At 46.9% G+C, this 14,286-nt stretch overlaps 2 protein-coding genes across 2 annotated transcripts; one reads left to right on the top strand and one right to left on the bottom strand.

Annotated features, from left to right (window-relative positions):
• Window positions 1–255: 255 nt before the first annotated feature.
• gadd45gip1 (growth arrest and DNA-damage-inducible, gamma interacting protein 1) lies at window positions 256–2,255 on the top strand. The gene is made up of 2 exons (XM_030344028.1): window positions 256–695; window positions 1,665–2,255. Exons 1-2 carry the CDS (start codon window positions 283–285, stop codon window positions 1,948–1,950), a joined length of 699 nt encoding a protein of 232 aa, XP_030199888.1. The 5' UTR covers window positions 256–282; the 3' UTR covers window positions 1,951–2,255.
• zgc:158403 (tetratricopeptide repeat protein 39A) lies at window positions 2,249–14,185 on the bottom strand. Its single transcript, XM_030344024.1, has 18 exons — window positions 13,926–14,185; window positions 13,182–13,286; window positions 12,120–12,251; window positions 10,878–10,933; window positions 10,288–10,355; window positions 10,138–10,202; window positions 9,775–9,874; window positions 9,575–9,640; window positions 7,805–7,913; window positions 7,567–7,634; window positions 7,197–7,256; window positions 6,798–6,959; window positions 6,568–6,659; window positions 5,772–5,892; window positions 5,391–5,502; window positions 4,720–4,834; window positions 3,617–3,733; window positions 2,249–3,050 (listed from the first exon to the last, which is right to left on the bottom strand). Exons 1-18 carry the CDS (start codon window positions 13,958–13,960, stop codon window positions 2,939–2,941), a joined length of 1,695 nt encoding a protein of 564 aa, XP_030199884.1. The 5' UTR covers window positions 13,961–14,185; the 3' UTR covers window positions 2,249–2,938.
• Between the last annotated feature and the right edge of the window lie 101 nt (window positions 14,186–14,286).

Below are 14,286 nucleotides of genomic sequence, written 5' to 3'. Positions count from 1 at the left end.
TTCTTATCAGTCACTGAAATGTAAAATACAAAAGGGAACTACAAGACGACAAAACAATAGATAAGGGGTCTCTAAAAAGCTGAGGTCATTGAAGAAACAGGCATCTAGAAAGTATTCAATCATCCAATTAATTAAACTATAAAATTTCTAAATTTCCCACAGTGCCTTGGATTCACCTCTGATCTACACAGTGCAACAAATATGTCTTTTCCCATTCGTTTTAATAAATCAGGCAATGAGTCAGTCGCCGAAACAGAAATAGACAGGCGGGGTCCTTCCTTCATGTCAAGAAAGATGGCGGCGCCCGTGCTGGCTGTGAGGACCGGGATTCTCTTTCGCTCTTTTAAAACCTTTACAACATTAAAACCTTTTATTCCTGTTATACCACAATATGGAGTGTTAACACATACGGCAAACTACCACGCCAAACCGCTGAAACTGAACCTCAAGGATCCGTACATCCCCGACAAGACCAGCGAGAAGACGCCCGAATGGCAGCTTACGGAGAAGTTCGACCGCAAGCGGTATGGCCGATACGGGGACGCGTCGGGGATTGACCCCGCGACACTGTGGCCGACCGATGAGAAGCTGGAGGCGATGATTAAAGACGAGGCAGAGTGGCATCCGACACTGGAGGTGATGTTGAAGAATATCAGTCTACGGGAGGAAGAGGAAGCTGCTAAACGACGAGCAAAGTGAGTTAGGACTCCTGTGATGTAAACCTAATGCTGGCCAGTGGCCACTAACATTTACTTCGACCTCCGAATACGTGTTAGAAATGGAGACGATGTTGGAAACCTACCTGCTAGAAATTGGTGTTGGATCCAGATAATGTAGGCCTACTGGGTTGGGATGTTTGACACCCCGCCTCAAGGTTCTTGGTGCGAACCCCACTAACCTCCACCTGCAGGCATCCTTGAGCAAGATTACCCCCTCCTCGCTAACTAAATGTGGTGGTTTACCTTGTAAGGAATCTTGTCAGATTCCTTACGGGTCTTTGAAGAAATGTCCCCGGTCCTCATGGATGACTTATTCCCAGCCGGTGGTTGACTTTAACTTTGTTATATCCATCAAATAACCCTTCATCAATATCTTGCCCAACATCTAACCTGAAATCAGTCTCTTTGCTGCTCAAAATAGAAAATATTCACACTGACAAATGTTGTGAATAACACTGGTGTTTCAGTCTTAGATTAATACTTGCCACATACTGTCAGTGAGATGTTTGTTAAACTTGGTGGTTAAATAAAGTCACTGCATAAATGGTGCTTAATGTGTTGGCAGTGTAACATTTAAGTGTCGACATTCACCCCCTGCTAATATACATTCATTATGAAACACTGACGTCTGCCCTGCGGTCACTCTGGTAGTGGTTGTACTTCTGATTTGTATGGTGAAGTGCAAGATGGAGGTGCATTTGAGGTCATTACATTTGATTTGATTAGTGAGTCATTCATCACACGCTTGTATCAGAACCAACTTAGGCTGTGGGGCTGCATTCAGAACGATCCAAGGGATGCAATACCTAGTTCCTAAAACCAAACCACTCTGAACGAATTTGGAATAGCCATGGGGATAAGAATGTAAATGTCGGTCAAGATTTTGCCGTTGGGTGCGTGTTTTCTTCACATTGGTAATCAACGCGTTTCTCCATGTGGTTTCAGGGAGAAGCTCATCGCGTCCAACATGGCCAAGATGCCCAAGATGGTGGCTGATTGGCGGCGCGAGCGAAGTGAGACGAAGAAGAAGATGGCAGAGGAGAAAACGCGGAAAGACAAGCTGCTGGCCGAGGCCCGCGAGCGCTTCGGCTACGCCGTTGACCCGCGAAGCTCCAAGTTCCTGGAGATGGTCGCCGAGGTGGAGAAGGAGCAGAAGAAAAAGAAGAAGCTTCTGAAACGCCGGCAGAAGGAGGAGCAGGCGGCCACGCCCCTAGCCCCCGCGGACGAGTGACGAGTGGGCAGACCTCCTGTTCCTGTACATAAACTCACGGTTGTGTTTTGTAGGACGTACATGCAAAATACCCCCCTTCGGATTTAAGACACTTGTGGTTCTAGAAGATGAACTGAGGTCTGGACTGGACATGAGCTATGCTGGTGGGGAACACCAACTGGTCCACGTCAAGGAGAGCTCTGGCCCCGCCCGTCCAGAAGCAGGCTGGCCGTGCGTTCTGAGTTTTGAAAAATATACATCCTTATTGTTCTTTTCAAATGTAATGTTAAAATAATGAATTATGAAAAATAAATCCGTCAACCATTGTTGCAAGTTTATTTACGGAAAAAAGCTTACCCATGGTTTCCAACATGAGGTCAACGTAAATTGAAATAATTACTCATTTTGTACGTGGATTAAAAAAAATCTTAAATCACAGGTTTCCATACCTTTTGGGAACCTTTCTTATAGCTACACTAGGAACACTAACACCATATATTAACTAAATCAACTAGACTCTTTCAAGAAAAAAACACTGAATTTTTACAAAGAAAATCTGTTGCGTATATATAGCTTACAAGTGCCTTCTATTACAATCTGGAGGCTACTCAATGTAAACATGAAGATGTGATGCTTTTATAAACATGTAAACTACAGGACTGGCGATTAAAAGCTTCACCTTTCATTCACACAGAATTAACTCAAGGAAGTGGCTGAGATGACACTGACATTGGCATAGCCACGCACATACTTTGGTTATCCCTACCAAACATTCCGGCCACACAACTGGAGTCCGCAGAGAGACGTAACCTTACATCATTTGATGGAACCTTTCTGTTTAAATCGCACTGTAATTGCAGTAGCTGTGGTTCACCAGAAGATGGTACTGTTTCTTCACTTTGATGCCAATGTTGCTGTCGATGATCTTTAACACAGTATGGCCTGCATTCTTCTGGGCCAGGAAGACTTATTATTTTGGGGGGGGGTGAGTAAGGGGTCTTTCTTCTTCTCACATGCGGGTCATCTCCTCCTGTTCCGTGGGGCTCACCTTCAGCTTGGCGAGTGCAGCGTGCACGCGGAACTGTGTGCGCGACTCCATGGAGTAATCCTTGTAGTTCGTTCTAAAAGGCGATAGAAGTCATTAAAAGTATAAATCTATCAGCCATTTCTTCTGTCCAAAGAGACTTACAATAGGTGTATTTAACCATGAAGATACATCCCAACATGTGTAATATGTCATGTCCAGATATTAAGCAATAAAAAATAAATTAAAGTTACTTTAAAAGGTGCGTTTGGAGTGAGGTTCGGAAAGGGCAATACATGCTCTATTTTAGGAACAAACCCCCCGTATTGGGCCAACGACAGGACTACAGTACCACATGAGAGACTACGGTACCAAATGACTAATGGACTACAGGACATAATCTACAAGACATACCATAGGACTACAGGACAGAAGCTCCAGTATCACATGACTAATGGACTACAGGACAGAGTCTACAAGATGGACTACAGGACAGAGACTACAGTACCAAATGACTAATGGACTACAGGACAGAATCTACCAGACCAACCATATGACTACAGGACCACAGGACTGATGGACTACAGGGCTACAGGACAGACACTACCGGACAGAGTCTACAAGACGGACCATAGGACAAGAGGACAAGACTACAAGACCCACTTGGCCTTGTGCAGCAGCTTGATAGCCTCGTCCCGGCGGTTCTGGTCGATGCAGAGCAGACTGAGCTCAAGCAGAGCATTGGGGACCAGGTAGTGGTCGTACCGGATCTTCTTCTCACTGGTAAGAAGTGAGGGATAGACAGTAGAGACAGGTCATTAAGGAGCAGGCAGGGGTTAGACAGTAGAGACAGGTCATTAAGGAGCAGGTAGGGGTTAGACAGAAGAGACAGGTCATTAAGGAGCAGGTAGGGGTTAGACAGTAGAGACAGGTCATTAAGGAGCAGGTAGGGGTTAGACAGTAGAGACAGGTCATTAAGGAGCAGGTAGGGGTTAGACAGTAGAGACAGGTCATTAAGGAGCAGGTAGGGGTTAGACAGTAGAGACAGGTCATTAAGGAGCAGGCAGGGGTTAGACAGTAGAGACAGGTCATTAAGGAGCAGGTAGGGGTTAGACAGTAGAGACAGGTCATTAAGGAGCAGGCAGGGGTTAGACAGTAGAGACAGGTCATTAAGGAGCAGGCAGGGGTTAGACAGTAGAGACAGGTCATTAAGGAGCAGGTAGGGGTTAGACAGTACAGAGACAGGACATTAAGGAGCAGGTAGGGGTTAGACAGAAGAGACAGGTCATTAAGGAGCAGGTAGGGGTTAGACAGTACAGAGAGGTCATTAAGGAGCAGGTAGGGGTTAGACAGTAGAGACAGGTCATTAAGGAGCAGGCAGGGGTTAGACAGTACAGAGAGGTCATTAAGGAGCAGGTAGGGGTTAGACAGAAGAGACAGGTCATTAAGGAGCAGGTGGGGGTTAGAAAGTACAGAGACAGGACATTAAGGAGCAGGTAGGGGTTAGACAGTAGAGACGGGTCATTAAGGAATGGGACAACTGAACATCATGGTCAGAACGTACAAGACCGCTGGTCTCAACCCTGATATGCAAGTTTAATTCACTTGTCGACAGTAGTCTCCAGTAACTTTCCATTGAATGTTGTCTAATGCCTGCAGTCTGCAGCGGTTACGCCATTCGGTAACAAAGAGCTGTCGCCTTCCTCTGTCTGAGTAAACAGGCCGCCCCTGCCACGGTGACTCACTCCACCTCCTCGGAACCTCACCTGCGGTACACATTGTTGAAGCACTCCTCCGCGGCGTGGAGCCGACCCTGGTTCTGCAGACAGAGACCCTTCAGCAGCTGGATCACACAGTAGTCGTCCACAGAGTAATCGTTCCCTGGGGGGGGGGGGGGGGGGGGGGGGGGTTGGAGTTTGTTACTGGCTTCACACTAACTAACAGGTTAGTAACGATCGGTTAGTTAGCTAGGACCACGGCTGGGGTTTTGGGGAAATTAGACAAGCTGTTGTGGCATCATGTGAGCTAGAACCAGAACCAGAACTAGAACTACGATACGATACCATACAACTTTATTAATCTCCAGTAGGAGAAATGTGTTTGTTGCTATAGCCCAGCAGCAGTGGAAAAACAAAGAGCTAGAGCTGAAACTAGAAACAGAAATAGAACTATAGCTAGAACCATAATGAGAACTAAAACCAGAGCTACAACTAGAGATAGAACTAGAGATAGCGCTATAATTACAGATAGAACCAGAGCTATAGCTAGAACTAGCGCTAGAGCTAGAAGTAGAGTCTGAATCAGACCTAGACCTAGAGCTGGAACTAGAGCCAGAACCATAAATTAGAAGTAAAACCAGAGATAGAATTAGAGAAAGCACTAGAGTTAGAGCTAGAACCAGAGCTAGAACCAGATAACACGTGGTGTTCTGCAGTACCAGGCGCTGCAGCCAGGGTGCGCTCCGCCTCCAACAGCGTCTGCATCATGGCGTCTGTCAGCTCGGGACACTTCCTGATCATGGTGAAGCCGTTCCACATGTACATCATCTCCTGTAGAGCACAGAGCAGAGCATGACGTGGAGCATAAAGTAGAGAACAGTAGAGCACAGAATAAAGTAGAGCAGAGAATAGAGGAGAGAATAGAGCACGTAGAGCACAGAGACACACTGGGGTCAGGGGATTACACGGCGGTGGTTGCGTCCTCCATAGAGGATAAGTGTGAACAAGCTGTGTATACTAAGGGTGTCGGAGTCACACGATGTAGTGCGTGTGCGTGTATGTGTGTATGTATGTATGCATGTGTGTGTGTGTTCGTGTACCAGGACGGGAACAGGTAGTTTGACCGGGCTGGAGGCCCGGTAGCGTCTTGCTTTGCGGATCGCAAACTTCTCCGTAGGCGGAGACTTTCCCGCTATCTTCTGCTTCAGAGTAGGAACCTGTCTGATACACACACACACACACACACACACACACACACACACACACACACACACACACACACACACACACACACACACACACACACACACACACACACACACACACACACACACACACACACACACATCTTGTAAGCGGCAGTACAGACATTGTAAATGCAAACTCAAAATGTTTTGCATGACTTATTGTGTTAATTAAACTCACCCCCTCCCTCATATTTCTTTATGAACTTATTGTGTTACATTTAAGACATTATTACATTTGGGCTCATCATGTCGGCAGCCATTCTTAAAAATGAAATGCATTCTGAGACACAACTCGCTCCGTTCTTTGGGGCTTCTGGAGGCCAAAGCGCCACGACTACTACACTCACTGTAGAACCATACCTGGCACACACACCTACCTGGCATGGTAGGGGGAGGGACAGTTTGGGGACAGCCTACCCGTCCCTACCTGCTAGTGGTAGGGTGAGGGACAGCAAGGGGAACCCCTACCTGGGAGTGATAGGGGGGAGGGACAGTATGGGGGTACCCTACGATGGTGTGGGAGGGGGGAGGGACAGTATTGGGGACACCCTACGAGGTAGTGGTAGCGAGGAAGGAAAGTAGGGGGACACTCTACGCTAGGAGGAGCGGCAGGGCGAGGGACAGAGCCAAGGAGGAGAGCCACAGATACCTGAACAGCTCCACCTCATCCTCCCCAAACGGTCGGGATTCATCCTTGCTGAGCATGCTGAGGCACGCCGCCTTCATGTAGACGTACATCGCCTTGGAGAGAGGGACGGGGGACTTGTATTTTAGCAACCTCAGATGGAGTTCATTTGGTGCTTGCGTTTGTATCATTTGGAGTGTGACGATGGTGTGTGCACTGCTTGTGGCGCGTACTGTGTGCGCGCTGTAGGCTACCTGGGACCAGCGGCTCTCCTTGGTCAGCAGGTCAGCATAGAAGTAGGCCATCTTCCACAGCTGCTTGTAGGTGAAGCACCACAGCAGCTCCCAGTAGCACATGTGGTGGAACTGCTTCCACTCCTGCTGGGCCTTGCAGCCGTCCTCAAAGAGACACACCGCCTGTCCCCACGGCAACGCACATCCAATAATATCATGAAGAGATCATTAGAAGGTCCGGTTTAGCCCACACTTTAATCCTAACAGCGTATTTGTATTCTCCTGGCAAGTGAAGCAATAATACTTTGTTCCTGACATCTAATGCTGATGCTACATGGAGAGGATGAGGCCGTCTCTACACTATAGGGGGTTTAACCTGGCGTGAAGGAGTAGGTCCAGCTTAGTGGAAGATAAACGCACCTTGTCTATGTTCCCCTTCATCTCCTCCGTCCTGCCAGCGAAGAACAGGAAGATGGCCCCCTGGGGATCAGCACATGGTCCATCAGTCCAGAGGACAGTCATCATTGGTCAACAGAAACTTCAATGACAAGCTTTACCCATAGAACGTTAATCGTTTCAAATGTTGTTATTCGATTAACCCCCATCAAGTGAACATCCCTACTGTTAGTTTCATACAATACTTACACCTGGTTTATTTGATCTGTAACAGATTACAACATGAATACTACTGGTGACACCCAAAGTGGGCGTTTCCACCCAGATGGAGAGCGATGAGTCTTCTGAGTTCCGAGGGCTCGGTCACCGTGTGTCGGGGCAGGAGGACACTCACCGTGGGGTAGCGAAGCCGGAATGGAGCCAGCAGCCTCTCAGCCTCTGCCACCTCTCCCTCCCCCGTACCTGAGACACACAAAGAAAAACACGCAAATTGTAACTTCTAAAGATATAAAGTGTGTGTGTGTGTGTGTGTGTGTGTGTGTGTGTGTGTGTGTGTGTGTGTGTGTGTGTGTGTGTGTGTGTGTGTGTGTGTGTGTGTGTGTGTGTGTGTGTGTGTGTGTGTGTGTACCCACCCAGTATAAAGGTGAGGAAGGTGTGGTAACATAGCAACAGCAGGGCACACAGAAGGGAGCGCAGGTTCACCACCGTGGCACCGCTGTGCAGCTGAGACAAACCGTAGTCCTGCAACCATAACACGTAGAGCTTAGTCCACCTGAACCATAACACGTAGAGCAGGGCTATTCAACCTCATTAACAAGTGGGCCGAAAAGGAAAACCATTGGGGGTTCATTGGCCACACAGAGTAAAACTATGTGAATGAATCGCTACAAATAAATCGTACTTAAAGTAGTGTTAACTTAATATATATAATACTACTACATGGAATAAACTTGTCAGACGCATTCCTTCCTAATCGTATCATTATAAAAGATTTTGTTCTCACATATTTTGGACACGTATTTAGAATTCAACAATGTTGTTTGAATCATCGAATCACAAAACAGAACTACTGTACATATGAGACATTTTGAGCCAGTGAGTCAGTGAGAAAGATTGCACTGCCTTGTTTGCCTAGTTTGGCTCATCCTGAGACACTCCTGCAGCTTCTCATAGGTCATGGAGCAACGTGCCCTTGTTCTGATGGCATTCATATGAGAAAAGCTAGACTCACACGTATCGGTTGAGCCAAACATTGTCAGAATAAGTGATGCCAGTTCCTGATTGTGGGGTACTGATACTGGCTAGTATCACCGGCTACACACAGAAACCTGATTTTCATGCAACTATGTTTCTCCTTTTTTTTATTTATTTTTTGCTTGCAACCTCTTTCGGGCCAGAAAAAAAAGTAAGAGGGGCCGCATTTGGCCCACGGGCCGCTAGTTGAATAGGCCTGACGTAGAGCTTAGTCCACCTGAACCATAACACGTAGAGCTTAGTCCACCTGAACCATAACACGTAGAGCTTAGTCCACCTGAACCATAACACGTAGAGCTTAGTCCACCTGAACCATAACACGTAGAGCTTAGTCCACCTGAACCATAACATGTAGAGCTTAGTCCACCTGAACCATAACACGTAGAGCTTAGTCCACCTGAACCATAACATGTAGAGCTTAGTCCACCTGAGCCATAACACGTAGAGCTTAGTCCACCTGAACCATAACACGTAGAGCTTAGTCCACCTAAACCATTACATGTAGAGCTTAGTCCACCTGAACCATAACACGTAGAGCTTAGTCCACCTGAACCATAACACGTAGAGCTTAGTCCACCTGAGCCATAACATGTAGAGCTTAGTCCACCTGAGCCATAACATGTAGAGCTTAGTCCACCTGAACCATAACACGTAGAGCTTAGTCCACCTGAGCCATAACATGTAGAGCTTAGTCCACCTGAAGAATAACATGTAGAGCTTAGTCCACCTGAAGAATAACATGTAGAGCTTAGTCCACCTGAACCATAACATGTAGAGCTTAGTCCACCTGAAGAATAACATGTAGAGCTTAGTCCACCTGAACCATAACATACATGTAGTGGTCAGTCCTGAACCATAACATGTAGAGTTTAGTCCACCTGAACAATAACATGTAGAGCTTAGTCCACCTGAACCATAACATCCATGAGGAGGTTAGTCCTGAACCATAACATACATGTAGAGCTTAGTCCTGAACCGTAACATACATGAGGAGGCTAGTCCTGAACCATTACATACATGCAGAGCTTAGTCCTGAACCGTAACATACATGAGGAGGTTTGTACTAGATACAGAGGAGGCACGGTGATGAAGATGTACAATGAAAAAGAGCTGAAAGTGAAGATAGACGATGAGTATATATAATATACCTTGTCGCCGGAGAATCCTGCAAACTCCAACACCTTCAGGATTCGGGCAGGAAACATGGACAGAGTCTAACAGGCAAAGAAATAACTACGTGAGGTCTTCAGGCTGGAACACTCTAACAAGGATTCAAGACTCAATAAGATTATATTTTGTGACTTTCCAAATTAAAAGCCCCTATTCAAAAATATATTTCGAGACTTACCAAATTAAAAGCCCCTATACCGAATGCCACACCTCCCTCGAGGTGGAGGTGGCTTGGTCCAACCAATGAGTCCTTGGACTGGATGTATGAGTGGAGCTCTCTGGGGGAGTCAGACCGTTACCACGGTAACAATGCATAACAATGAGACTAATGGAGACCAAGATGTCTCTTTTATGCAAAGGTATGAAAATGGTACATTGGTGGAAGAGTTCTGAACCTCCATGGGCATCTTTCACGGTTAGTTTAGTTCTAGTTTACACATGGTTAGTTTAATACATAGGTTAAAAATGGTTAGTTGTATTCCCAAGCAACAGATGGTTATTCTAGTTACTAGTCTACAGATGATATTATAAGGTGTCATACTTGTAAATCAGGTAACTGTTGCGGACTTTAATTCCTCCTTTGATAAAGCTGACCATGTTTTCATCCTGAAAGGGATTGGGGTTAACAAAATGTATCACAAGAATCACAACAACAAGAACAACAAAGAACAGCAGGTGAGTGGAGGTTTACCTGTAGGAATGTGAGAGAAGCTCTCTGGAGCTGGCATTCAGCAAAACACGCTTCAGCATGCAGCTGCTCTGCAGACACACACACACACACAAACAGAGACACACACAAACAAACACAAACACAAACACACACACCCTTCAATCTTGGAAATCAGCAGTGAGTTTGCAGCTCACCGAACCCGGGCTACCCGCCTGAGATCCATAATGTTTTACCCTGGTTCGGGCACGACCCTGACCCTGACTCTGGGGCTAAGCCCTGACCCTGACCCTGGGACTAGGCCCTGACCCTGACCCTGGGATTAGGCCCTGACCCTGACCCTGGGATTAGGCCCTGACCCTGACTCTGGAACTAGACCCTGACCCTGGGATTAGGCCCTGACCCTGACTCTGGGTCTGGGCCCTGACCCTGACTCTGGGGCAAGGCCCTGACCCTGACTCTGGGACTAGGCCCTGACCCTGACTCTAGGACCAGGCCCTGACCCTGACCCTGGGACTAGGCCCTGACCCTGACTCTGGGGCTAGGCCCTGACCCTGGGACTAGACCCTGACCCTGACCCTGGGGCTGGAGGTGCTGGAGGGGCTGGTCCTTACCTTCAGTTATCGACTCCCCTTGAAACTTCACCAGCCCGGGAGGTTTTCGACGAAACCTGAAATGTACACGGGGGGTTATGGTTAGGGTACCCCGTCAGGGTAAGGGTAAGCTCTGTTTAAGAGTTAGGGTAAGGGTACCCAGTCAGGGCAAGGGTAAGCTCTGTTAAAGGGTTGGGGTACGTTCTGTTACAGGGGATGGGTCATCACTGTTGGACCATAGACCTCAGTGTTCCTATTAGGCCCCATGCAGACTCAACATCCTGGAACAATGATGTCCATGGTCAACATTTTTAGGATTTGTGGTGGAAAGTGAGTTTTCCTACAGAACAAATGTATAAAGCATGGATCCATTATGTTAGAAAATACAGAATGGGACCCTCCCCTTTAATATATACTTAACAACAAAGGACGACATGTTTCAAGTTAAACCTACATTAAATACACCACATTTGTACAAACTTCCCGACTCCCTTTATGGATTCCAGCAAAACGTTCTGCTCCAAAGCAAACGCAAGATAGTTGAAGCCCAGTTTTGACACAGACTCATTTACAAGTGAAATATTTCCACTTATCTGCTGTGACTGTCAGATAAGTGGACGAGTGGTGCTTGAAACGGCTGTCTTTATTTCCGAGAGGCACACAAGACATTCCCAGTATGATGTAAGCCATTTGAATATGTACAATAATACAAGCAGGAATATACATGCAGAACATTGTTCACGTTTCAGGAACCACGGAACTGAGTATGAACAGATCGGACAAATTTTATTGCCACTTATCTGCTGTTACTGTCAGATAAATAGACAAGTGGTGCTTTAAACCACTGTCTATATGTCCAATAGGCCCACGAGACATTCAAAGTTTACAACTAGTTAAGAACTATGAAGTCAGCCATTTGAATCTATACAATATAATAAGCAGGAATATAGGCTACATGCAGAACATGCAGAACATGCTTCACGGTTCAGGAACCTGGGAACCTGGAGTGTAGACCGACCATTTCAGATATCAGAGCGCTGACAGGGTGTGTTTTAAACACAGATCACGCCTTTGCTTGGGGTAAAACATTTCTGACATCTCCCAGACCAACATGACCTCTGTGGAACCTCTGTCTGAACAGTCCTGGCCTCTGGACGATGTCCCCACTGCCTCTACCATACAGTTCTAGGAGGTCACACACTCACCTATGACCTCTAGCAGGTGACACACTGACCCATGACCTCTAGTAGGGGACACACTGACCTCTGGCAGACCTCCTGGGCCCTCTTCATGGTGGCCGCAGCGTTGGAGATGTCATCTTGTTCGAAAGTCATCATGGCCTGCATCTCTAGCACTGTGGCATAGATCAGGGCGTGGTACATGCTCTCGTTCACGCTGCACGCACACACACACACACACACACACACACACACACACACACACACACACACACACACACACACACACACACACACACACACACACACACACACACACACACACACACACACACACACACAAACAGGTTAAGATGGGATGTCATTAAAAAAATAACCCTAGAGATCCAATGAAGAGTAATGGCCGTTATAAGTGCACCACAAAACTACACTAATATGGATACCGGTTCTTTAGGTAGAACATCAAACGACACAAATAAAGATACCTGTTCCTTTTGGAGAACATAAACTGCTCCCAAACCCAGTGGGAGGGAGGGTACGGTGGTGTTTGACTCCCTCCCAACTTGAGATAAGCGTTTGTGTGATAGGAAGGTAGAATGAGCAGAGGGACTGATTGAAACATGATTTAGGTTACACATGCATACACCGTGCTAGAAAGAACAACACCAACTAATAGTGTGTGTGTGTGTGTGTGTGTGTGTGTGTGTGTGTGTGTGTGTGTGTGTGTGTGTGTGTGTGTGTGTGTGTCAGATGTTTATTTTCTAGGCTGTTCTCGTGTGTCTGGGCCTTTGGCTGTCCAACCTTCGCAAACATCCTGGAGAGAAGTCAACCAATCAGGGAGCTCCATTCTACCGCCTAGTGCTGATAAGAGCTCCCTGTTGAACACACACACACACACACACACACACACACACACACACACACACACACACACACACACACACACACACACACACACACACAGTCTTAATTAACATTAGATAGGAACCTTTGCTTCTCTATCTAAAATATCGGTCTCTTCCAACACATCTGTGTCTTTCTGTACTCTAGGGATGAGTGAGAGAGGGGGGTTCTGACTTTTAGCCCAATGGTTCTCGTGGGTTCAGTGAGTGAGTGAGTGAGTGAGGGAAAGAGTGAGGGAGGTTACCGTGGTTTCAGCCTCTCCATACTCTCTCTGAAACGGTTGTTGAGGAAAAGGTCCAGGGCCTCCATGCAGTCATCCAAGCTCTCCTTCAGACTCCCCTTGGAGGGGCTACACACACACACACACACACACACACACACACACACACACACACACACACACACACACACAGTTGTCATTCACTTCACAGCGCTACATATCCCCCCTCTATGTTAAGTGAACGGCTGGACCATGTTAACGAACATGCGTCCTGTTGAACTAATCTGGTACCGGAGCAGGTTACTGGCAACCCCCACAGAACCCGTGCGGTCACACAGAATCGTTCAGTCACCTAAGCATGCGCATGAGGTCCCCGTGAGCACTTCTGCAAAGTAGCATGACACTGAAGAACGGCTGCATTGTCATTCACGCATCATTCTTATTATTCACGTTTCCTTGAAGAAGCCAAAAATCTCGTAGCAGCCACACCCACTTCTCATAAACTCAGTCCTCAACCTATCCGGACAACTGGAAAATGGAAAACATTTTTGGCATTTGTTGCCCGACGACTCTTGTTGACAGAGGGACAACAACAGAAGAGAAAGCACAATTCGGAAGGAAACGAAAAAAAGGGGGCTTATTTTCATTTTGAAGTCACTCTGAACTCTGCTCGGAGCGAAAAGTTATGATATCCAAGTTCAACAGTCGTTAAGAAAAAAGGAGAATACTTATTCAAATGACACTTATTTAAATACATCAGTGTCTTACTTGTCTTTCGTATGTGCATCTTTCCCATTGGACATGATAGCCCAGCCACTGCGGACACCTGCACAAAGTTAGGAGAGAACACAACACGCATCCAGGCTTCAAGTCCGAAAGGTAAAAAGGTCACAGGCGGTTTGTTCCACTGTTTCCCTAAAAAGAGTGGAGACAGCGGGAGAGAATATCCGTACACTGTAGCCGAGGCGCTTCACTGTGCCGATCTGCTTTGAAGTCATGTTTTGCGGGCGGAGTGAGTTTTCGCTTGACTCCTCCTTAGCCGAGGCACTGTGCCACGCACACCTTACACTGCTACCCCTTACGCAAACCATAATAACCCTAAACCAAATCTAACACTGGCCCTAACTCT

Source organism: Gadus morhua, chromosome 2, assembly GCF_902167405.1.
Source record: "Gadus morhua chromosome 2, gadMor3.0, whole genome shotgun sequence".
In the NCBI taxonomy this organism is placed as follows: Eukaryota; Metazoa; Chordata; class Actinopteri; order Gadiformes; family Gadidae; genus Gadus; species Gadus morhua.
This window is presented reverse-complemented; position numbering and strand designations above follow the sequence as displayed.